The sequence below is a fragment of the Numenius arquata genome, chromosome 2 (genome assembly GCF_964106895.1).
Source record: "Numenius arquata chromosome 2, bNumArq3.hap1.1, whole genome shotgun sequence".
Lineage (NCBI taxonomy): Eukaryota > Metazoa > Chordata > Aves > Charadriiformes > Scolopacidae > Numenius > Numenius arquata.
Window position 1 is genome coordinate 76,150,377 of NC_133577.1, and position 23,520 is coordinate 76,173,896.

Here is a 23,520-nt window from a genome sequence, read left to right on the forward strand (position 1 = left end):
CATGGCTGCTCATCTAATGGCATTAGCCTTTCTTAGATGGCTTCTTCTGGCCCCTTAGCAGCAGCCTCTAACCCAGCGCTTCCCTACTGGGAAAAGCAGCACCATGTGTACCACCCACAAAAGATGCTCCGGGTGGTTGGAGCTGGTGTCCCACCAGTTTGGTCAGTGCCCCAGGGAGGTATTGCAGGGAAGGCAGTGTCTTACCCCTCCTGGAGGTGGCCCAGGTGACGGCCATGAATTACACCACCTCCTAAGCCTACAGCCAGCTAGCCTGGCCCTATCCCAAGCGGACCGAGGAAGTGGGACGGAGGAAACACTGACACCAGACCAAAGCGTACCAGATCTGATTACAAAGAGTCTCTAATTGTTTGTGTTCTGTATGGTGACAATGCAGAAGGAAAAGGAGAGTCCTTGGCAGCCTCTTCAGAAGACTTTTTCCAGGGCTGGTTTGGAAGCGAGGAAAGAAGATTATCGTTATTTTTTTTTTCTTTTTTGGTGTTTGGGCTGCTCTGAGCCTGCATTGTACCAGCATGGGTGCAGGATGCAAGCAGACGTATCACTGGGTAGGTATGTGGATGTATATACATAAGGACCAGCTATTCTTATACCTCTCCCTCTTACGTCTTCCATCTGCTTTTGTCTCACCTTTCTCCACCCCCATATCCCACCTACCTTCCCACGCTGAGGTGCATGCAAACATGGCCAGTTTTATACATTCCCCCTTCCTCTGTCCTGGCTAAAAACTGTCCCTCTCCACCGTCTGGTCAGCATTGCAGCTGTCTCGTGCCAAGACCTCCCCGTCCCCCTCGGGACACCCGCCTCCCTCCCCACTCTGCTCCTCTGCCACATGGTTGGCCTCCTCGCTGGCCGCCACCACGGCATTGTCGGTGTTGTGGGTTGGCTGGTGGTTGTCGCTACTGTGCTCCTCGGCTTCCTGCACGTCGGACTCTGCTTCCTCAGTGTCACTCCCACCACCTGGGGGGTTCTTTTCCAGGGGAGGCTCCTTCTTCTTCCCTCTGTTCAGGCAACAGTAGGTGGCCATGGCCAGGAAGACAGCAGAGAGCACCACCTCTGAGCCCGCCAGGTAGAAGATCACCTCGTAGTTCTTGAGAGCATCGACCAAGCGGCCTGATGGTCGGAGAAGAAATGAGACAGTTAGCTTCAGGCTATGCACTCCTGCAGGGACAGCCCAGCATAGGTGGGCAGCACCTGCATTTGGCTGAGGACCCATTTCTCAAGGGTCCCGAATATATAAAAATCACTCTGGGCAAGAGTCACACTGTACCACAAGGGAAAGTACTGCAGGAGTGTGGGTTTGGTGTTTTCCCTTGTTTGGACAAGGATAAATAATTGTGACACACTGATGTTATTGTTTCGCGTCGTGGTGGGCCATTTTCTTCTTGCCAAGGTGAGATGAGCCTCTGAGGATTTGGCTTGTCCGATCTCAGGAAAGGAACAAAATTTGAGAAGGCATTGCTATTTCTTAAGCTACCATGTCAGGAAGACATTAAGAGGGAGAGAAGAAACGTCTCTTTGGCAGAGAAATCCCTTTGGCTGGCCTACACCTGGTGATTTCTCTGCCAAAGAGTTGTTCTTGGTGCACTTTCTGAATGCACCAGAGCTGGTAATGAGGGAAGGTTCCCAGTCCTCAGTGCTGGGGAGCCTGAGCAGCCACCCCATTATGGTCAGGATGGCACCCACTGATTATAGGATGGGGTTGTGGTGGCCGGAGGCTTCATCCCAGTCCTGCATGCTCCTGACAGCACATGTGACCCACCAGTCCCTGCTGCACTACAGTGCGTGGCCTGAAACCAGCCCCAGGGCACACTGAGGTGCCTCCTGGAGCAGTCATGGGAGGCACGTGGCGAATTCCTCCCCGGTTGAATGTGCCCCTGTTCACTCAAGCTGGGCAGCGAGCAAGGGGCCTGTGTGCGTGCATGCACGCGCGCGCGTGTGTGTGTGTGCAGCTTATCCTGTGCCAAACCCCCTCAGCCCCACGGAGCGGGAAGCAGCTCAGAAGGATTACACCAAACAAAGCCACTTTGTTCAAACCCTCCCCCTTCTTCCAGCCAAGCGCTGCTCCACCGACTCCGAGCTCTGGGATTTGCTAGCACACTCAAGCTTCCCTGCAGGGTCCCTGCAGCAGTGAGTCCCCACGGGGAGAAGGTGGGAACCACAACTTGGTTCCAACACCATTCTTCAGTGTCCCTGCACCATCTGTGTCCCATTGTGCATGTGCATGGTACCAAGGCACGGCTGAACCGAGGCAGGAGGGGTAAGGGGTGTCCCCCATCACCATCCTTGGAGCAAGGTGCTGTTAAATCCCCCTATCTTCTCATGATCTCTCTGCAGCTGCCTCCCAGACACATATTTCTTGACTCTCCCTGGTCTGGGACTGCCGACTGCCCCACAGGTTGTAAGATGGGACATGAATTATTGTTAGCATCAAAGGGGTCTTCTCTTGACCACCAATTTTCACCCGAGAGCTGGGTAGAGTTGCTGAGAGTGGGTTTCACTCAGAGCTGGGGGAACATGTTGGGAAAAGGCTCATTCACACAGGAATCTTCACTGATGGGCTTTAGCCCATGTGTTGCAGCCGAAGAAAGGGAGTGAAGGAAACAATGGAGTGGTTCCTGCCTGGGGATTTGCCCATGGTCCATCCCTGACCCTTCCTCACAAATCACACATGCAGGAAACTGCACTTCATTTGGAAATGATCCTTTGGCATGACTTAGCTTTCTCAGACCTGATCAGACACTTCACAGGACCATACGCCACCTCTTGGGTGAAGGGTCTCTCCCCATTCAACAGCCTATTTATGGGCTGTTTGTGGGGCATGGACCTTAACATAGACTGCGTCCTAGACTAGATTGGTTGAGAAGCTGTGAGTGGCTTCATCCTCTTTAAAAAAAGTAATGGCAAATGCCTCAGGTGGCTCCACAAACTGCTTTGAATTGACTGACACCAAAATGCCTGTGCCTTGGGGTTGGGATCAACACAAACTGAGATCCTTATTCAAAGCAGCAATCAAAAGGCCCTGGAGAACTTGAAAGATCCTTGTCTTTTCCTACTGAAGACTCTCAAAAGGTTTGCCCGCAGCACATGCCTGACCCTATCCATAACATGATTTTATGCAGCATTTGCAGTGAAGGCAGAGACCTGGATCCCAGCATGAAAGAGAGGGAAGTGCCCCTGATCAGGATTGAGTGACAGGGGAAGTCATGTCACTGGGTAGCTCTGTACGCCTGCCATTGCTCAGGTCTCTGAGCAAAGCAGAGAGGGAAGTATCACTTGCCATTTTCTGCCCCAGCTCAGATTTAGCATTGTGGCGCCTGGAATGAGACTGGGAGCTCTCACTTCAGATCTCAGCTTCCAGGGGAAATTTGAAGTTGAGAAATAGGGTCTTTCTATGCCCATGCACAACACCTGCAATACCAGTGGAATGGCAGCCAAATGAATCGCCTGTGTTTTGCAGCAAGAGAACCTACCTGCAGAGGGTGGACCAATGAGCACAGCGAAAGCCTCGATAAGTAGGACCAGCCCAATGGCGCTGGAGAACTTCTGGGAGCCAACGATGGCCATCAGCACCTCAAACTGCAGTGCCCCCACCATGCCGTAAGAGATGCCAAAAAAGACGCAGAAGATGACCAGCCCCGTATAATTGCTAGCCCTGGCGCTGCAGATATCTGTCAAGCCGTTGAAAAGCATAGCGAAGCTGAAGAGGTATGACACGTGAGGGCGGACCCACTTCAACCCTGCCACCATGCCACAGGCCGGGCGGGCAAAGATGTCTATGAAACCAATGATGGAGAGCAGGAATGCAGCCTCTGTGTCTGGTACACCTGTGTCCTTGGCGTAGTTGACCAGCAATATGGGGGGCACAAAGAGACCCAAGACCAGGATGAACTTTGAAATAGTGTAAATGATAAACCCTCGGTTGGAAAAGATACTAAAATCCAAAAGCTTCTTTCCTTTCCTGGGCTTCTTCTTGGCTTTCTTGGCTTTCTTTGTTCCATCAGTGGTGCTGATTCCCTCCTCTGATTTCCCTCCTATGGGCAGCATCTCCTTGGCTTCATATTTGTCCTGAGCCTTCTCCATCTTCCGCTTCATGCCCATATCCAGGGGTCTCATGACTGCCCCACAAGTGCAGCAGTTAAGCAGAAGGCCCCCCATGATAAGGAACCCTCCTCGCCAACCAAACTTCTCCAGCAGCACTTGCCCCAGTGGAGAGAGAGAGGAAAGGAAGACAGGACTTCCAGCAGCAGCCAGTCCATTGGCAAGAGGCCGACGCTTGTCAAAGTAGGTGCCCAGCATAATCAGGGAGGGCTGGAAGTTCAACGCCATACCCAGACCTACATGAGGGTGGGAGACAGGGAATGCAAGAACATGAGATGCAGTTTGCAACAAGCTGAAAACTCCCCTCAGACTATGCTAGTCCTGAAGTCCCATGGTGGGATTCATGTGTTCCTCACAAGTGTCTGCTCCTTCACGTTGGTGGGTTACCCCCGGAGAAGATGGGCTAAACCAGCCTGTTTACCTGAACTGTATTTGAATTTGGTAGCTGTGGCCACATTTAGACAGGACCTGTAGCTTAAAGAGGAAATTTGCCTCCCTCCCCTACCCCAATATATGGATGCCATCCCAGTTGCCATGATCATTGGGCATCACTTCCATTTCTTCTCTCCCTCTCCCCTCAACCACAGACCCTGTCTGTTTAGATGCAGTAGATGCATCTCCCACCGGTGCAACATTCAGGACTAGATGCCTCCTGTGAGCAGGTGCAAATAGGTAAGGGGAGACCTGATGTGAGCTATGGCAATGCTAAGGAGAGATACAACATGGTCTTGGCTCTTCCCCAGATGAGTCTATCCCTCCCAACTCCTGGGGCTCTCACCCGTCAGCACGCCAGCTGTCAGATATAGCTCAATTATATTGGTGGTAAAAGATGCCAGGATCATCCCAGAGGAAGCTAGCAGCCCGCCGATGAGCATCACGGGCCGGCAGCCAAACTGGTTCACCATGATGCTGCATACTGGTCCTGGGAGGAAGCAGAGGAGACACAGTAGGAGACTAGAAGGAGATAGGACAACTGGGAAAGAGCAGCCTGCACAAACAGGGCACCTGGGGAAGACGAAACACTAATGACAGGGATCAATGCTTGGCTGCTCAGATACACAGCCCTTGGGCCTGGCCAAGGAAGAGAGGCTACAGTGTGGAGAGCTCTGTTTTCCCCTGCCTTCAGCCCCTTGTTACCTGGGAACAAGAAGGGGCTTGGTGTGGTAGGGGAACTTCAGCAGTGGGAGTAAACCCCATGTTAACTGAGAGCCAGGTGGGGTGATCCCCAAGGTCTTCTGGGGCAGAGGAAACAGGAACATGAAATGCAGCACACTTCTAGAAGAGAAGTGGTGGAACAATTGTATTCTGCATGTTGGTTCATGACCAGGCCAGTGTGTGTGAGGAGAGCCTGTGGGGACAAGGTCTGGGCCCGTAGCAGGGCAGGGAAGGGACAAGTTAGAGAGGGGGAAGCGTATCCAAGCATCACCTGTCCCATAGAGCATGGCCAGCATGATGGAGGAGATCCAGGCTGTGTCACTGTAGCCCACGTGGAAATCTTTCATTAGCTCCTTGAAGTAGACACTGACGGCTTTCGGGAAGGCATATGAGAAGCCGGTGATCACAAAGCAGCCAAAGAGCACAATCCAGCCCCAGCCACCATCTGGGGGCTTCACAGGAGCTGGGAGATGCCCTTCCTCTGGGTCAGCTCTCCCCATCGTCTAGCCTGGGAGAGAAAAGGCAGACCAGGAGAAAGTAGAGCAACAGAGAGAGAGAGAGAGAAATCTCTAGGTTCTCCAAGACGAGAAAAGCACAGCAGACAAACATTTACTAAAAGGTTTCTCTCCACGCCCACTATATACAAGCCCCACTGAGGGACCACATCATCTCTCAGCACCATCATCCTGCCAGGCAAGGCAGGATTGCTTCAGGGTGCGAGGTCAAGCGAGAGCTGGGCAGAGGTGGGAAAGTCCCCCTGAGCTCAGGGCAGCCCACAGCTCCATAAACCCTGATCAGGCACATCCAAGCAGGGTCACAGCTCCCAGCTGAGACTGAAGAGCTGCATCTGATGTTGGGTGGTGTCAGGATTTGTAGCACACCACTTGCTCCATATCCAGCCTTGCCTGCAGGCAGCTGAGAGGTGAGAGCCAGCAATGTGAACCCTGCTTGATTCCCAAGATCTTTCTCTGAGCTTCTCCCCTCCTGGTCTGCTCCAGCTGGGAGCTTTCCAGGGCCTGCCTTGCCACAGATGCCTCCAGCAGTGAGGCACAGGAGGTCCATTAACCCTGCTGTGCTTTCCTCTGGGAGGCCTCTGTGCACAGCCTTCTCCATCACCCTCCCTTCCCTGCCGCAAGGGGCCAGATTTGGGAAATGGGTGAAGGGGGAGAGCATGGGCAAACTGGCGGCAGTGGTTATTTGCATGCCAGAGAGATTAGGGCCTACATGGAGGGACCGGAACAAAGCCTAAGGGGGGAGAAGGAGGGAATTAGAGAGGATGTCTTGTGAGTTGCTCTCTGGGCTCTTAAGCTGCCCAGGAATTTTGCTCCAGTTGGCTGCTGTGGTTATGTTTTTCTCATTTCTTCTGCAGGCATCATATCTCTGCTATGCCCCTTCCAGCCCCATTGGCCTCAGCTTCTTGGTCAGCCAGGCTTATTTTCACACCTGCATGCAAAAACGTCATTGGCCTTTGATTATAGATGCTCCTAAGTAGCATCAGACAGGTGTTAGAAAGCAGGTGGACTTTCTCCATGCCTGAGATGAGTTTTGCCAGGTTCAGTTTGCCGTATCTCCATCCTTCTGGCAGTATACCCCCAACATGGGTCCTCTCTCCTCCCAGCTCCCTTGGCTGAAGGACTACGAGATGGCGGCAATGTCCTCATCCCTTGGCACTAGCAGTTGTGGGAAATACCAGCAGTCACATGCTGACTGGAGACTGCCAAGGGGACAAGGACACTCCTATGGACAGTACACACAGGGCTGGCACCTGGGAGCTTTGGTTCTGGATGCATTTCTCAAGGCAGTCCCTCTTCTTCATGTCCTCCAAGTGACGGAGATGACTTGCCCCAATTCCCATAGCACTGCAGTTGCTCTGCAGGTTAAACAAGTGCAAATCCTACAGGCAAAAGCATGGATGTCACAGGCTGGGGCAGAGTCTAGGCAAAGAGCCCTTACTTGGCAAGAGGTGGTCCTACCCTGTGACACACCTGAATCTTGCAGAAAAGGAGAGTGACTGGTCTTTCTCAGGCTGCAGAGCCAAGGCTGGAAACAGGGCTGGGAAGTGGTCTGGGAGGGGTCTGAAACGATAGTTTAGGGGATTCTGGGGGAGGGACTTGCAAGACAAGACAACTAGGCCAGTTTTGGACCCCTCCACAAGGCACCTGCACCCACAGTGCGTCGATGTGAGGAGGCACAAAACAGTCTTGGCTGGTTGGTTTTAGACAGGTGCCCAAGCCAAGGTTTACCTGTGGAGGGAAGGGTGGAATTGGAGTCACCAGCCACCCACAGCGGTCTCCCTCCTTCCCCTCCCCAGGGGACCGTTGCTCCTGAAAACACTTGAGGGTTTGTTCGTGACAGTACCCGGCCATCTGCCACCACCACGGGTCCCTGCTGCAGAGATCCACAAACTTTCAGGACTCCATCAGCCATGAAAAAAGGAAGAAAGATCTGGCTCTGAGTGTAGATTAAGGCAGCTCTTCTTCTGGATGGCCATATCCTAACAACTCTCGGGCTGAACTACAGGGGATGGCGCAGGCTACTCCCGTCTCTCCCCCTCAGGGATTGTGCCAAGGGGCAGAGGCATTAATTGAGAACAGGGTGCTATAAAGACATTTTCAAGGCAAAGAATCATTGCAAGGAAGAAAAGATTAATTATACACACTCCAGATACTCACATATTCCCCCTCACACCCTTTCTGGTGTTATCTGGATCACTAGCATTAGGACAGACAGACAGACTGAACAGTCTTGCTCTGTTTCTGCCATTACCCGCCTGCTGCTCATCTCCCAGCTCCACCTGACTGACAAGCTAGGTACAGCTGGACAAAAGGTGACCTGCTGCAAAAGCACCATGATTTCTCAATCTGTGCTGGTGCTCCGCCACTGCATCATCTGCTGCACATAGCTACCCCAAATAAAAGTGACTGACACTAAACACACCCTAAGTTTTTTTATCCAAGCCCCTCTCCCAGCCTCGCCCTTCTTGATCTTGTCCTGCACCACAAATCAAATTAATCAATTGGATCCTTGCAATTCATTTTTTTCCCCCCAGCTTCCTAGCAAGAAAATATTTGTCCCTCTGTGGCATGCCCTTCAGAGATTTCTCTACCATCTCCTGCCAATGATGAGTCAAAAGCATCTGATTTTGAAGAGCACGTTAGACAAATATCCATCAGCCCTGTTTGAGTTTGGAGCTGGATGGGTACCTCTGCAGGAGCCACTTGTTCAGTGCTAAACAACTTGTACAGCAAGGCACGAAGGGGCTTTTACCTGCCTGCAGCTAGATGCTGGCTGAAAAAGATGAGGTACGCCAAGGGAGCTCACCTGCGGAGATGCCTCCAAAGCCAGTATGCTATATAGCATAGCTCTGCTGGAGATTTATCCCAGCTCTGAGCCAGGCAGTTCAGAGCTGCCTTGTTCCTAACACCACGGCGCATACGCTGGCTCTTCTGCTCATGGCTGTACATGGTGGTCACACTGTGTACCCTGCACCTGCCTTTGCACACTCTACAGCTTGCTATTATTTTATCCTCAGTTAAGGAGCCTTATTCCCAGGTAAAAATACCATGGGTAAGTTTACATGTGCCTAAAAGCTCATCAGCATGGGCACATGCCCTTCCTCGGGCATCACATTCAGGTGGGCCAGAGCAGGCACTGCCGCAGAGTTAGCTGTAGGTGGGTGCCCGGAGAAGACTTGTGCTGACACCAGAAGTCACAAGCCCTGGCTGGGAGGGAGAAGGACACAACAGGTCAACAGGTTCAGCCGTGGCTGCCAGTCCCCGGATGCACACAGGGCAGTCAGTGCTGGAGAATGCCCAGCAAAGCCCTGCTGTGCCAGGCAAGCTGCGTCCAGGAAGGTTCACACAAATGCTAGGATGGCTCCTCGCGCCTCCACACAGTATGGGGTGGGGGGTCTGTTTATTAAATGCAAGGGCCACAATTCATGCCACCAGCCTCCCCAGCTCACAGGCAACACCATGGGAAAGCATTTTGATAGAGAATTAAATGAGTGCAGGCCTGGGATGAGCTATCCTGTTGGCAGCTGGTGCCAGGATGCAAGCATCCCTCCATGCCACTGACCTGCGCAACGAAGCGACGACCTCCCGAGCACGGGCTGAGCCTCTGAGGGCCGAGCAGACCTGTCCTCAGTGCTCCTTTCTCCCTCCGGCTAGTGCTTCCTGGCTCTGGTTGAGGGCGCCCAGTTAGATGGTTCCACTGGCTCTTTGCTCCATGGTGGGCATGCCGTCAGCCAGGCACGGGGAGATGCCTGCAGGAATCCAGCGCCTGTCGAGCAGTCTCTTGTGCCCTGCTCCTTCCTTCAAGGCAACTATGTCCTCTCTAGAGAGCTAATCCCTCTCTCAGCCTGCTTTCCTCCAGCTCCAATGCTGCCCAGCAAAGCCGCCCGTGGCCGACCCAGGGGGATGCCCCGCGTGGGGGTCCCCCTTACCTCCTGCGGGTGCAGGTAGTGCCCCACGGCGCTCCCAGCGTGGATGTGGGTCAGCAGCCGCTTATGGTTTCAGGTCGGTGGAGACCGGCAGGTGCTGAGCGGGCAGAAAGCACTTCTCCACTTTTAAGAGGCTTTTCCAGCCAATGGGGAGGAGGTGGCTGCCTGCTGCGGCCCGAATCCCCCGGTAATCCCGCTGCCATGGGGCTCCTTGCCTTTCCCCCAGCAGAGAGGGGCAGGGGCAGATTGGGAGGGGGTAAGGCAGGGGTGAGGGGTGAGGTGCTGGTGATGGAGGGTGAGTGCCAGTAATGGAAGGGGGGGGTGCAAGGGAGGGGGAGGTCAGTGAAGGATGAGGGCACCGTCCCATTCTTCAGTAAAGGGTAAAATGGGGAAAGGGCGTTGCTTTCAAAGCCCCTGCCCCACTTCCTCATAGTCAGGCAGAAGGATGGAGAAGCCCTGGCGTGGTCCTGCAGGGAATTTGCCGAGCAGGCAGCAAAGACAAGGTGGATCTTCTGAGGAACCGCTGCCATCTGTGGCTCAAAGGGCAAGATCCAGCCCACCCCCAGCAGCTCACTAACCCCTAATCCCCCACCAAACTGAACCCCCTCAGCAGCTGCCACCCAGGAGGGTGAATGGTGGGCGCCAGGGACAAGCCAGTCTATGGCCACACATAGGGGAACCCGTTTTACTATCAGGTCACCCCAGGTGGGATTTCGGGAAGGAAAGGCCCAGGCCGTAAACACCCAAAGCCCCTCAGGCCCCATTGCTGTGCCTTCCATGGCAGCAGGGCACGGGGCGGGGGGAGCCCTGCGGGGGCTTTGCAGCACTTGCAGCCGGGGTTTAATTTCTATTAATAAGGCTAATCGGCTAAAGCCCTGGCTGTTGCTCACACTCCCTCCCTCGCCATCTCTCCCTCTGGCCCCTGGCGGTGGGGCCAGGCTGGTGGGGCACCCACAGGCACCCCCTCGGGGGAGCGTTAAACAGCCCTGGTGCTCACACCCTGGGCGAGGAGAAGATGGCCACCAGGTCTTGTCCTCCAGGGCCAGGCCTGCCCACGCATGGTGGCCAAGAAGTGAGGGCTTGCTGCCCTCCAGTGGCAGGACAGCTGGCGGGAGCCAAGGGTGGGTAGCAGTGCGTTGTGCAGGCCTCCCAGTGTCCTCCATGTCTGCCCTGGCCCCCCGGGTTGGAGATTGCCCCAGCTGGAGCCATGGCACTGCAGGATTCAACACAGGCAGCCATCATGGCCCCAGTGCTGGCAGGGACCCTACGTCTCTGTCTCCTCTGACTGAGGTGACGTCCCGGCCGCTGGGACAGCTACGGAAGCGACATTCTCCATTTTATTTAAAAAACCCCCAAATCTTTTCCACAGGACAATAGGCGAAGGGAGTACAGCAGTGACGCTGGGCACTGTCACCTGCCCCAGGGCTGCCAAACAAGGGAAGGAGCCATGGTGGGGGCAAGAAGGGGCAGATGCGGCTACAAACAGACACAGTTGCCAAAGGGGGCAAGAGCCGCACACTGCAGACCCAGGCAGCCGGACCACGTCGCTGGAAGCCTTCTTGTGGCCTCCTCCCTTTGGGGTTCAAATTTCGGTACTGACGGGAGTGTTCAGTGAGTGTCCTTCTCCGGCCACAGCAGGGCTAGCAAAGCTTGGCCTTCCTTGTCCTGCTAGCGCTGCCCCATGCCACAGATGATCTTACCCATCCTCTGCACCTCCCAGACCCACAGCATCCCCTCTCCCAGGCCACCATCACCAATAACAGCAGACTTCTCCCACTCAGGTACAGTAACATCACACGGGGTGAGGGGAACCGGGGGATATCCTAAAAGAGCATCGGGGGTCTAGCCACTGGCTAAAGCACGCCAGACAGCCAGGCGAGATGGGTCCCCGTGTCCCAGAGGGAAAAGAGGGGAAGAGAGAGGTCACTCCGTGAGTGGTCGCACAATGTCGCTGCCCGGCTGGGGGTCGCAGCCCGTCACTTGTATGCCTCCCCCTTCCCTGCTGAAATTCTCCGTCATCTGCAGCCCCACTTCATCGGATGATGGGTGCCGAGCGGTCGTTGGTGACTGTAGGACGCAGCTTGACTGTGGCAAAGGGGTTGGTACCTCTGGAAGGGGAAAGGAAACAGGCAACCATCAGGAGATCTGCAAAGACCATGCAGGTGTCCCACGGACCTAGCAAAGGCTATTTAGTCCTGCCAAACAGCCACCACCATGCCAAGGAGGAGAGCGTGGTAAAGCCGGCTGTTGAGTATGTATGTTTTCTCCCTCCTTAACACACCCTGCTGCAAGTTGCCATGTGGTTCCCCGCTTGGCCTCTCCCCAGGGCTTGCCACCCTCCCTCTTCCATTGGATGAAGAAGGGCCACTAGCATAATGCTGTCCTTTACGGTAGCGCTCTACACTTGTGGCCCCTGACCTTCCAAGCAAGGAGTCAGGGAGCAGAAGGAGGCCACAGCACCATGCCAGAAACATGGATACACCAGCCCAGATGCCTGGGGAAGGGATTTATGGCAAGTCTCATCTCCACAGACCTGACTCATCAAAGCTAAAAGCCACATCCTTTACACCTCAGCGCTTTCCAGGCAGGCAGAGCTGCACAAATCATGTAGCTCCACGCTCAGGCTGCAAGCTGCTATTGTGGCTCTTCCAAGATGGATTAGAAGGAGCATGCAGGTCTGGCCATCTGCTCAGGGTGCTCAGGCCCTACCTTCTATTACCAGAGGTAGGAGAGAGCCTTCCCAGTCAGCCAGCATGGCCCACTTCTGTGGACCCACCTCCTTTCCTGGAAGGTGGGTTGTGCATCGATTTCCTCCAGACACTTCCCTCCCACTGTTCCTCCCACATTTGATAATCCAAAAGATTAGATAATAATAGTATTGTAATAATGCCACCCTCCCCCCGATGATTCCAAGCCTCACTCACCGCGGGAAGAGTTCAGGAGGCTGATCAAATACTCCTGGTTTCTGCAGTGAAAATAAAGGCAGCAGTGAGTGATCTGGGGTGGGGCGGGGAATGATGAGACAAAAGTGGGGCAGGAAACACCACACACAGAGAGGAAGATTTCACAAAACACTTAAGTGAGTTAGGAGCCCAAGTCCTATTAATGAGGCTCTGACTCCTCGTGCATTCAAAGTTTGCATAATCCCACAAATTCACCACTCCAGATAACACCCTGATTCCTGTGGTGGGGATTGTCCCTACACCACAGGTTGCCTGTTCCCCTGGGACACCTCCGTTTGTCTTGGGGAAGAAAGGAGAGGCCTCAGATCCCCAAAGTGTCACGTGTGAAGAGCACAGCAAACAGTGACAGTCTGAGCTACATTTCACCCTACCAGCACAGCCAGAGATGCCCCCCTCGTATTGCCCACACATCCCGGCAAAGAGTTCATTGTCAGTGCCCTCACATGCTTCCTGTATCTGAGCTGTATCTGCCTACCTTACACCACGTACTGCTTAAATGTGGACCAGCCTGATGGAAAGAGATGGACCTAGGCCCTGTGGCCCTTATTCTTGGCCAGTAGATAGTGAAGGATCAGTGATAACTGGCCTGCTAAAGTATGCCAGTTTCTTCTGTAGCTGGCAGACAAGAAAGCCACATGTGGCTATCTGTGTTCAGTTAGGAAGTCAAACAGACACCCATTTGCTCCTGACTCAACTAAAGGATGTCTTGGGCAGAAATTCAGAGCAAGGCTGAGTCTTTCCAAACTTCTAATGAGGCTCAATTGCTCTGCCATGGTACTCCAAATGCTCCACACACTTCATTGCTCAATCCCAGGTCTATCCCTACACCCTAGCCCTGGGGCTGGATGGAAACCAGTGACCCAGAAGGGGGGACAGGCTGCAGAGCCTCTTCCCCTCTGTATTATGGAGCCTGAGGCTGCCTGAAACCACAGAGCAGGACATGAAGAGAAAAAAAAAGAGTAATTAAATGGGCATTTTTCAGTCCTTTGAGCCATCCAGTCGCATGCAACCTCACACTGGCCTGGAACCAGTGATGGAAGATGAGGTTTCCCAGGCTCTATGAGACTGAGCAAGTAACAACCCAAGGGCAGCACCATTTTTCCCTCTCCCAGCTCCTCACCTTCAACTGTCCTCAGCTTTAGTTTTGTCCTCACCAGTCAATTCTTCACAGCTGGATGCAGTGATAAGTGGAGAGTTTCCTCCTCAGTACACCATCCATAAGCCACGGGTTGGACATGATTTGTTGTAAGGCTTTCCGAAATGGTTGTGCCCTCAGCCTTTGCCCCTAGCTTTTCCCCTACTTCAGCTGTGACTTTAACCCAACCCTTGCTTGAATTTAGAAGAGGAGCCCTATAAAACTCCTCTCTATTCTCTGAAGGGAGAAGGAGGGCATCTCTGTTAGCTGGTCACCCACTCCCAGCCCAGCCTGATCACTCCATGGTCCTACTATTAGCAGAAAGAGGTGCTGCCCTTGAGCCACCAGAAATCAGGCTGGGAGGTCATGGAGAAAAGAACTGAACTGAAGGGTCCCTGGTGAGCAAAAAGAGAGAGAAATGACAAGGGCAGTGGCAGAAAAGCAGTCCCTTGAGGGAGGAAAGCCAGGGACTGTGGATCTGCACACACAAGGCTGACTGGCAGGGTCCACCAGGACATGGTGAATTGGGAACAGACTGGGTGAGTGCTAACAAGACCCCTTAGGTCAGGAAAGGAGGAGGTCACACACCAACATCTGGAAGCTGTTTTTCTTTCTCAGCAGGCCAATGCAGAAAAGGTGTGCCTTGAAGGATGAAAGACAGACGTAGCCCACTCCATGCACAGACACACTCCTCCTGCACTCACCTTGGAGCCAGAACTGACTGAGGTGGCCACCCCACTCTGGTGACTGCTGGCACCCACCAAGAGGGGAGGTGGGTTCGGCACACTGGGCTGGGAAGCAGCAGGCCAGTAATTGCTAGAGGAAGGAGCGCTGGGACGGTCCAAGATGTCATCCATACTGTGACTGCTCCGCAGTGGGAAGGACCTGAGCAAGAGGAGAAGACAGTGGAGTGAGAGTCAAAGAGCAAAGAACAGGGGGCAGCACAGGTGCTATCCACAACATGTATGGAGACATGTATCCACAACATGTCTCCAGAGAAAATGCACATGGCTTGGACTGGCCCAGTCACAAGCACCTTTGAGAAGATATTGCATGTGTTACAGGAGCCATCTAGGGTAAGCCTGTGAGATCTCAGGGCATGGCAAGGCTCTCAGCAGACACTCCAGCATGGGAGCACTGCAGCTTTCCATGGGGCACACCCCAAACAGGCACCCCACTGGTGTTAGTGACCTGCAAGGAGCCACCCCACCTGCTGCCTGGCCAATTGCTCTCCTGTTACCTGGTGACTGGCTCTTCCATGTCCCTCGCATCCTCCAGAGACTTGACATAAGCTTCAGGGAACCAGCCGCACCTAGGGCACAGAAGCAGAGACGAATGAGCTCCAGGCAACCATGGTTTATGGCTCTTCAGATCCAGCTGCCCAGCACTCCTGATCTACACCCATCCCACACATCAACCAAGCCGCCGTGCAACAGGGTTTCTGTACATCTTTCATCCCCAGGTGGGGCACGGGGTTATTGCGAGACAGTCCTTGAGCTTGGGGCAGGACTCGTTTATCTCAGAGCCCGTGCAAAATCCCTGTTCCCGGGAGTAATGCTTGTGCAATCCAGGAAGAGACGCTCTGACTGAGCACGATCGCCAAGGCCAGCACACAAGGAAGCTGCGGAAATCCCTTTCTCCTCGGGGCGAAGCAGCTCCACCCCAGAAATCCCCCCAAAAGAAAGGCACTGCTCTTGCTCATCTGGCACCTGAGTGTGTGAGCTTCCCTGCAGAGCACGGTGCAGGGATGCCGTGTTTGCTTTCCAAATGGGTGTTGGCCGGCAGCGCCGCGGAGAGTAATTCAGTAAGCGCTGGGTGCAGCAGTTTCCATGCCCTGTCTGTGCTGGAGGGTGCGGCAGCGGTTGCGGCGTGAGCTGAGAAATGCCAGGCCTCTCAGGTAACTCCAGTAGTTCATGGCCCTGAGCTGGGTCCCATGACAGGAGTCACTCAGCCGTGCAAGCTGGGAGAGGGTCACTGCATCCCTGGCTCTTCCACCCAAAGCCCCTGGAGCCTCCTCGGGCTCACCCTGCCCCACATCTCCTCAGTTTGGACAGCCCCCACGCTAGGCACAGCCCACGACATGGCGATGTCCCCCCAAGATGGTGGGTGAGACAAAGTTGCCCCAGACCACACCAGGAGGGGATCGAAGAGATAGTTTCAGGCTTAAGCCTCCCAGCTCCAGACCCAACAAGCCTGCCCCAGGCCAATTTACATCACCGATGTCACGTACGTGGATGAGCCCTCCAGCTTGCCATACAGCCAGCCGTTCTGCGCGTCCGGCATCAGCACTGTGATGACATCCCCGGGGTCAAACCGCAGCAGGGTCCGGTTGCTGCCCGTCGCATGGGCCACAATAGCCTGCACTCTCGCCGTGCCGCTCCTCCTCCTGCCTTCGCTGCTGCTGCTGGCCTCGCCGAAGGAACCCGATCGGGAGGTACGGCCGGTGGGGAGCAAACCTGCAGGGAGGCATCAGAGGGGTCTGGCTGGAGTCCCGCATCCTCCTGCAAGGCTCGTGCTGCCTCGAAAGGACTGCTGCTTCCCCAGTCAAGTAATTATCCTAGAGGAGTAGATGGCCTTTCTCTGCAGGCAGAGAGCAGGGCATAGCATAACATTCATCTTGCAGGAGAAAATCAACTCAGGCTGAAACTACTTGCTTTGCACTATGTCCTCTTTGGCCAGATGTCTAGGGCACAGGCACTGCCCGCTAAATGCCTGGCTGATTGTCCCTTTTCCCAACCGTGCTAGAGCAACTGAATCATAGAATGGTTTAGGTTGGAAGGGACCTTAAAGATGATCTTGTTCCAACCCCCCTGCCATGGGCAGGGACACCACCCACTAGACCAGGTTGCTCAAATTTGAAAATTTGGGTCGTTTTCCTCTCTCCCTGCCCCCCCCTTTTTTTTAACAGTTTTTAAAAAAAAGCTTTTTAAAAAGCTTTTTTTTAAGCTTTAAGCTTTTTAAGCTTTAAGCTTTTTTTTAAGCTGAAATTTTTCAGGAAAGAAAAACAGGTGAAGCATGAGGTAACTGGCTGGGTTCTGTAGGGCAGGGTAATATTTAATTTGGTAGAGCAAGGGAAAGTGCATTACCAAAATGGGAACTCCAGTAAGAACCGGCCCTCAGGGTTCAAGGAGCCTTTCAAAATTGCACACCTGTGGGTTCCCCTCCTCACACAGCCAGCCAGGAAACCTGACATTGTCCTGGATGGACCCTGCTTGGAAGGCTGAGCTCACCCTCTGCTTCATTCAGCCTTGCCCTTCCCAGCTCCCACATGCATTGTCCTCTCATCGTGCACAGGTATGTGGCTGAGGACCGGTGGTCTGATAGAGCTGTGGTCCCTCCCCAAACTCAACTCTGTTCCCAGAGAGGCCCAACCACTCTGTCTCTCCCCAGTGTTTCTCCTGGACATGGGTCATACTGGCTGATGGTGTCCTCTGCAGTGGCCGCCTGGGGGACTCTGGTTGAGGAGACAGTCTCATTTCTGGAGGCTCTGGAGAGAAGACACTGGATCTACTCCCAGTCATGGAAGAACCCAGGGGTCTCTGGGCCTGTTGGAAGGAAAGGAGGCTAAGTCCACAGGTGGGAGATGCTCTGAGAGATACCCAGTCCCTCTCAGAAAGCCAGACCCAGCACATTCCTCCATTGCAACCCACATACACACTTCCCATCATCTTGGCCAGAAAAGGACACACCAAATACCATGGTCAGCCAAGGACTGCAGCTTGAAAGGGGCAGCTGCAGCCTCGCCACCACTAAGGCAGAAGCTGTCCATGGGCTCCTCACCATCTCGAGGTGGGTGGGGGTGAGCCGGCCCGACAGATACCCCTGGCTGTGGGAGGCCACGAGAAGACCCTGTGGGTGGCTGTTTGAGGGGTTGCGGCTGGCCTCCAGCTGCTCCTTCCACTGTGGCGCCTTGGTCTGGATCATGCCCCGGGCCTGGAGAGAGAGGGGAGAAGAAGGGGTGACAGACAGGGCAGAAAAACTACAGAGGGAGCCGAGGGCTGCCACATGCATTAGGTTAGAGACCAGGTCCCCCCACAATTATGTTTGTGGGAATGGCTAAACAGAGCCCCACAGGAGTGAATTTCTAGGATGGCACCCTCCAGCAGATACCCCATGGTCCCAATGACCCTGCCTTAAAACACCTACATCACCCTTCCGTCTCTCATCGGCCACACACCCAGCTAACACCCTGTCAGCGCCACCCTCGCCCCCAGCCACGCTCTCCCAGCCTAGTACAGTCAGCATGGACCCCACAGCAAGAAAGGAAATAGTTTTCTGCGCAGTCAACGCACAGACGCTGCCTTCACCCAAGCAGAAGCTCAGCCCTGGCTCCCTCCTGCCCCCTGCTCCAAGCCATGCTGCCGGCTGCCCCAGCTCTGCTCCCTGGCACACCAGGGCCGTACCCTGCTGTAAAACTGGAGGAGAGTGTTGTAGAGCATCTGGTGCTTTTCAGCCAGGAAGCGGTAGCGGCGTTTCTCCTCCAGCTCAGCCTCCCTCTGGCTCTCAGAGACAAACGCCTGCATCTCCGAGCGCAGTCGCATCACGTTCTCCTGGGCCACAGGGGAAAGAGGGAGGAAGGGATCAGCATAAATCCATCAGAGTGTGCTCACACACGGCAAGGGAAGGGTTGAAACAGGTTGTCATATCTGCCAGCTTCCCAGTCCACTTGCACTGGGGCAGCACAGAGGAGCTAGAGCAGAGTGCCAGGGATTAAGTCCTTGTACACTGAGGCTTGCTAAATGGGGAAAGGGCTTGGCAGGAGTGAGTACCACAGGTCAGTAGTGCCCTGTAGAAAAGGAGTTTCCTCCTTTCCAGATAAGCCTGCTGCCTTTCGAACATCAAGGTCAACCCCTTGGCTTTTAAGGAAGGACAAGGTTGCTCAGAAACCAGCCCTGGCTCCAGAGAAATAATCCGGTTCTTTTTCCAACTCCCCTTCTTCTCACCTTCATCTCTCGGACATTTTTATCACGGGCCCTCTCCATTCTCCAAAGGTCTGCCATGCACTTATCCAGGTTGGTGGCTCTGCGCTGGTACTCCAGCTCATACTGCTTCTGGCTTTCCTGCCAGGAACAAACCAGGCTGGGTGAGGAACCGGAGACCCAGCCACACTGTGATGCAGCAAGAGTCTTGCTCTGGTGGGTGGTTGAGCATCTGAGTCCCTCTGAAATCAGGCTTTACCTGGACCTCTTATAAAAAGTCTTTTTTTACCTTTCTCTTCATTTTGAAGGGTCCCAGAGGGCTAATGTGCCTCAGGATCTCAGGAGCAAGAACTGGTGCCCAGCTCCCCCTGCACTGGCAGCAAGCCCCCAGGCCTCTGTCTCCGTCCATGACACTAGCCACCAGCATGGCCAGCTGGACCACAATGGCACACACCTATTCAGAGGCTGTGGTTAGGGGAAGCTGGGAACTCTGCTTTTGGGATGCCAAGTCTCAGCCCTGTTGAAGCATTTGGCAAGTCCCATTGCGCAAAGGAGAACAGTTGCCTGCCCTCTTTAGCCCTCCACCATCAGCCAAAATAGGGGGGGGGTTGGTCCATGACAGAAGAAGAAGATAATACCCTCCTAACTCCTGCTGAGGAAAGCCAAGGAAACACCTCAAGTGCTCAAGAAAATGCCTTTGGGTGGAAAGGAGGGGGAAACAAGGAGGGCTGAGGAGGAGAAGGAAGTTCATCACTCACACTAATGAATTGCATGTCCATTTTGGTGTTCTTCTCCATGTGCTGCAGCAGGTCCACATGGAAGGTTTGAGCCTGGAAGAGGCAAAGAGGCCATCACCCTCAGCCCTTCACCGTACGGAGTGAAGGGGCAGCTCGCAAAACCCACAGAGCAAGTGACTCCTTTGCCACCTGGACCCCATACGGAAGGCAGAAATGAGCACATGAGACTACCATGGAGCAGCTCTGCAGCCTGGGGGTGGGCACTCAGCACCCACCCGACCATTAACTCCCGAGCTTCAGCACAGGCACAAACAGCACTATCCAGAAGGGTTAGCATCCCCTCCACTCCTGTCCCACCACTGCCACCCAGGGAAAGAGAGGACAGCCTTGCCACATCTTCAGAGCCAGGCATTGCACAGTCTACTGCACACGTGCCACCACCCTTGCAGAGGGGTGGCGACAGTCCACCAACTGCACCGAACATTGAACAATAGCCAGGCTCTGGGCATGCCAGCTCTGTAACACGCCTCCGTCACACGCAGCAGGGACAGCAGGGGGGCAGGGACCTGCCAGCGGGCATGTCAGAGGGCGGGAGATGGGGCAAATGGGGCAAAGTGCCAGCATGCTGTGGTTGAGGAAGTCCCATTTTCCCTGACCTGCACCGGCCCCCCGGGAAGACCACTCACCACGACTTCCAGATCAGAGCTCAGGAGTCTCTGTGTGTTGGACATCTGCATCAGAATTTCACCTTCAGGGAAAGAGACAGGAGAGGGTAGAAAAATCCCGTGGCCATTTCCTTGTGCCCCCAAGGAGACACGCGACTCAGGCTGATGATATATGGGTGTGAAAGTCCACCAGATAGCACACCACAATGCTCTCTGCACCCTGAGAGAGGCTGGTAGCCTTCCTCCCCAGGGCTCAGCTCCACCATCACTCCCCAGGCGCTGCCAACGCAGGATTTCCCCAGCCCATGAAGCTGCCAGACCAGCGCTCTGCTACAGCCCCAGGTGCCAGCAGGAAGCTTTCTCTCTGCCATGGGCTCTGGGTGATGGGTTTCTGTTCTGCCACAGCCCCTACAAACCCCATTTCCACTCCTAAATGTCACCCCAGCTACAGTGCACGGTTCTGGCTGTCCTACAGGAAAGCAGCTACAGCACCCGCTGCCGATACTCTGCAGGGTCCCGCTTCACTGGTGTTGTTACTATGAAACCGTGAACGGAAGAGACTGATGACAGGGAGCAGAAGAGTGAGCTGGGTGGTGCAGACGATGGTAGGACTCTGCAGAAGGGACATGCCTGCTGGAAGTTTTTTACTGAAATGCTAAGTATCAGAGCAGTTCCCTGAGCATACTTTCAGCAGCCGGCACTAGGCTGCAGAATTATTTGAGCTGCTGAGTGTAAGCCCCTCAGCTCCAAGCTGCCGTTTCAGCTGGCTGTGGGCTCAGGAGGACAACACCCCATCAGCTGTTGTCAGTCCATGCTCTCCAGCTTTTCCCTCACACCTGCAAGGAGGAGCAAAATGCTTCCTCAAAGATGAAAACTTCAATTCTCAGAGCAGAATGCCTTCAAGCAAGGACTGGTTTCCCTGAGAGGTCCATTGCTGGAGGTCCATCCCAGGAGCTGGGCTCAGTCATTGATCTCAGAGAGATGCAGGGGAGAGTGCTGGGGTCTTGGGGAATATTTAAGGGTGCACAATAAATTTGACTCTTACTGCCTGGAGAGGCCCCGGTGCTGTAAGACATCATTTAAAGCTGTTTCCTTCCCCCAGTGCCTGGAAAGGGACTAGCTAAGGGGGAAGGCCAAAATGTAACTGTGGCTCATCAGAGGACGGAGGATAGTGAGTGGGAGAGCCTTACCCAGCACACGTGAGGTGGAGCTCTGCAGTGCTCGCTCCCCAATCTTCTCGATTGCCTTAAAATACACTTCAGCTGCTTTGGATAATGCTGTGAGGAGAGGAGAGGGAAGGGGAGATAAGGACCAGGCCTGCCTTCCCACCATCACCAGCCCCAGCAAGCAGCAGACAGGACAGCCTCCCCTGGTAGCCCACATATAGGAAAGGGCACCCTCTTTCTCCTCATCTGTGCCAAATAACAGCAGTGGGTCCTGGAGCAGGAGAAGAGTGCCAAAAAGCAGCTCAGGAAATGTCAGAGGAGGGGACCAGCAGCCTTGTCCTGGGTGAGGGCACAGCGGATACCCAGGACAGCAGCACGGTCTGGAGCCCGTGCCATCTGGGACCCCACTCACCGTGGAAGGCACGCAGGTAGTTGTTTCCCAGGTACACCAGGTTCTCCAGCGCAGGGTTGAACTGCTCCAGGATACTCTGTGGCCAGGCAGAAGCAGGTTAACATCAGTCCTTCCCATGCCCCAGAGACCTCAGCAGGTCAATGCCTTCCCGCTGCGGTTTGGCTGGGTTTAGCAGGGACCCAGAGAGCTCTCCCAGCCACGACGCCATGCACAAAGTCAGCTCCCTCCATCAGAGGTAACTGCAGCCTTCAGCTGCGCTGAGTCCTCTCCAGCCAGCCTGGGAGAGGAGCAATGCCAAAAGGCAAGGTAGCTCGCTGGAGAGCCAAGCAGTCGCCTAAAGATGGCTGTCTCCCGAGGCCCCACACCCACTGCAAACAGGGGAGTAACTGCAAAGGCATCTGAGCAGCCTTTTCCCTCATCCCTGAGCCTGTTGGGGTGAGGGCCACCGCTTATTATCCGGGCATGAACATGACTTTTTCCTGGCCAGGCTGTGGTGCGCTGCCAGACTCGGCAGCTTAGAGAAGGGATGGACTGCTTCAGACCAGCCTCTCTGCTCTTACCGGCTGTAGGTATCAAAGGTGTTTATTGCCTACAGCAGAGCAGACCAGAGGGTAGAAAGCAGAAATTCCCCCTTCTCCCGGCCCTCACCACCTTGGTGCAGCACTGATGTGCATAGGGAAGCATTCGTGAGATCGGATCGTGCTTTAAACAGCTGACTGAGCTCCAGCTTCCTACCAGCAACCAAGGCTTGTCAGCCTTCATAAACATGCTTCGTCCAAACCATCTTGGTTGCCCAGTTACTTCCCAGATCTACCTTAAGACCCGCACCACCCTCCCTTCCTGCCAGCCATCTTCTCTCAAACACGGCCCAGGTCCCACAGGAGCTGCTGCAGTTCAGCCTGGGGACGGATACAGCCCTCGGCTCTCCACCCTCCAAGGAAGCCTTTGGCAAAAAACAGCTCTTCTCCTCCCACCCACACATCTCCCCCAGGCAGGCAGAAGCAGCCTCTGGTGTCAGCACTCACCTTATAGATGGAGACGGTGGATCTGTAGGACAGGTCCATCTCCAGAGCTTTTCCCCTCTCCCAAGGAGAACCAAGAAGCAAAGGAGAGCACAAGGTGCTATACGAGGTGGCCTGGAGGACTCTGCTTCTGCAGAGCTGGCTGGATGGAAAGAGCCCGCCGCTGGCAAGGTTGGACAGCAGGAAGACACCGACGTGGTACAAAGGGAATGGAGCACTGCTGGAGTTTAATAATTCACCAGCCAAGAGGCTGGAACTTGATCTCTGGAAGTAACCGGACTCTGGGAAGAGAGGAATCCTGCAACAGCCAGCAAGGGCATGTGACCGCCTCCTTGAATTATTGATTGCCAGCTCGGTACCCAGCTCCCCCTGTCCTGACACCTGCGGAGCCAGCCACCTGCCAGAGTGACCGCCTTATGGCTTGCTGCCTCCGTCACGGACACCGCTTGGAGGTGGCTCGCTCAGCCTCGCTGTGCTGGCAGAGCATCTTCAGGTCTCTCGCACACAGACACAGCAAGTCAGGAGATCCCTATCAGCTTGTGATCACAGGCAGCAAATAACTGGGAGGGAAGCAAAGGTAAGGAAAGCTCAAAATGGGTTTCACGCCTTCCCTGCCCACTATTCCCCCACCCCAGGCCTTAGCCCTCCGGCTCTTAGCCACCCTCCCGCTCCCGGTCTCAATGTGACTCCCTAACAGCAGGCACGGGCTTGTGCCTGAACCCTCCTGCTCTCCCTGCCTGTGGGCAAGGAGCCCGAACACAGCAGTGCTCTGGGAAGTCCCTGCGGAAG

At 54.6% G+C, this 23,520-nt stretch overlaps 2 protein-coding genes across 2 annotated transcripts; both read right to left on the reverse strand.

The window, feature by feature from the left end:
* Nucleotides 1-736: 736 nt before the first annotated feature.
* SLC16A8 (solute carrier family 16 member 8) lies at nt 737-5,771 on the reverse strand. Its single transcript, XM_074168295.1, has 4 exons — nt 5,543-5,771; nt 4,895-5,038; nt 3,489-4,352; nt 737-1,128 (listed from the first exon to the last, which is right to left on the reverse strand). Exons 1-4 carry the CDS (start codon nt 5,769-5,771, stop codon nt 737-739), a joined length of 1,629 nt encoding a protein of 542 aa, XP_074024396.1.
* Nucleotides 5,772-11,035: 5,264 nt separating this feature from the next.
* Nucleotides 11,036-23,278, reverse strand: BAIAP2L2 (BAR/IMD domain containing adaptor protein 2 like 2). Its single transcript, XM_074168784.1, has 14 exons — nt 22,735-23,278; nt 21,710-21,785; nt 21,322-21,408; nt 20,153-20,214; nt 19,488-19,559; nt 18,754-18,870; nt 18,214-18,360; nt 17,591-17,743; nt 17,226-17,355; nt 16,041-16,266; nt 15,051-15,122; nt 14,515-14,695; nt 12,637-12,677; nt 11,036-11,820 (listed from the first exon to the last, which is right to left on the reverse strand). Exons 1-14 carry the CDS (start codon nt 22,771-22,773, stop codon nt 11,745-11,747), a joined length of 1,479 nt encoding a protein of 492 aa, XP_074024885.1. The 5' UTR covers nt 22,774-23,278; the 3' UTR covers nt 11,036-11,744.
* Between the last annotated feature and the right edge of the window lie 242 nt (nt 23,279-23,520).

Bases quoted from the DNA above. Each gene is read 5' to 3' on its own strand.
- BAIAP2L2 (XM_074168784.1), bottom strand. From the start codon at position 22,773: ATGGACCTGTCCTACAGATCCACCGTCTCCATCTATAAG. The intron at 20,215-21,321 runs GTAAGGCTCTCC...CTTTCCCTGAAG, and splicing joins CTCCACCTCACGTGTGCTGG to GTGAAATTCTGATGCAGATG. The intron at 17,356-17,590 runs GTGAGGAGCCCA...TCCTTCCAACAG, and splicing joins CCCCCACCCACCTCGAGATG to GCCCAGAGACCCCTGGGTTC.
- SLC16A8 (XM_074168295.1), bottom strand. From the start codon at position 5,771: ATGGGGAGAGCTGACCCAGAGGAAGGGCATCTCCCAGCTCCTGTGAAG. The intron at 5,039-5,542 runs GTGATGCTTGGA...GCTTCCTCCCAG, and splicing joins GGCCATGCTCTATGGGACAG to GACCAGTATGCAGCATCATG. The intron at 4,353-4,894 runs GTGAGAGCCCCA...ACCCTCATGTAG, and splicing joins GACAGCTGGCGTGCTGACGG to GTCTGGGTATGGCGTTGAAC.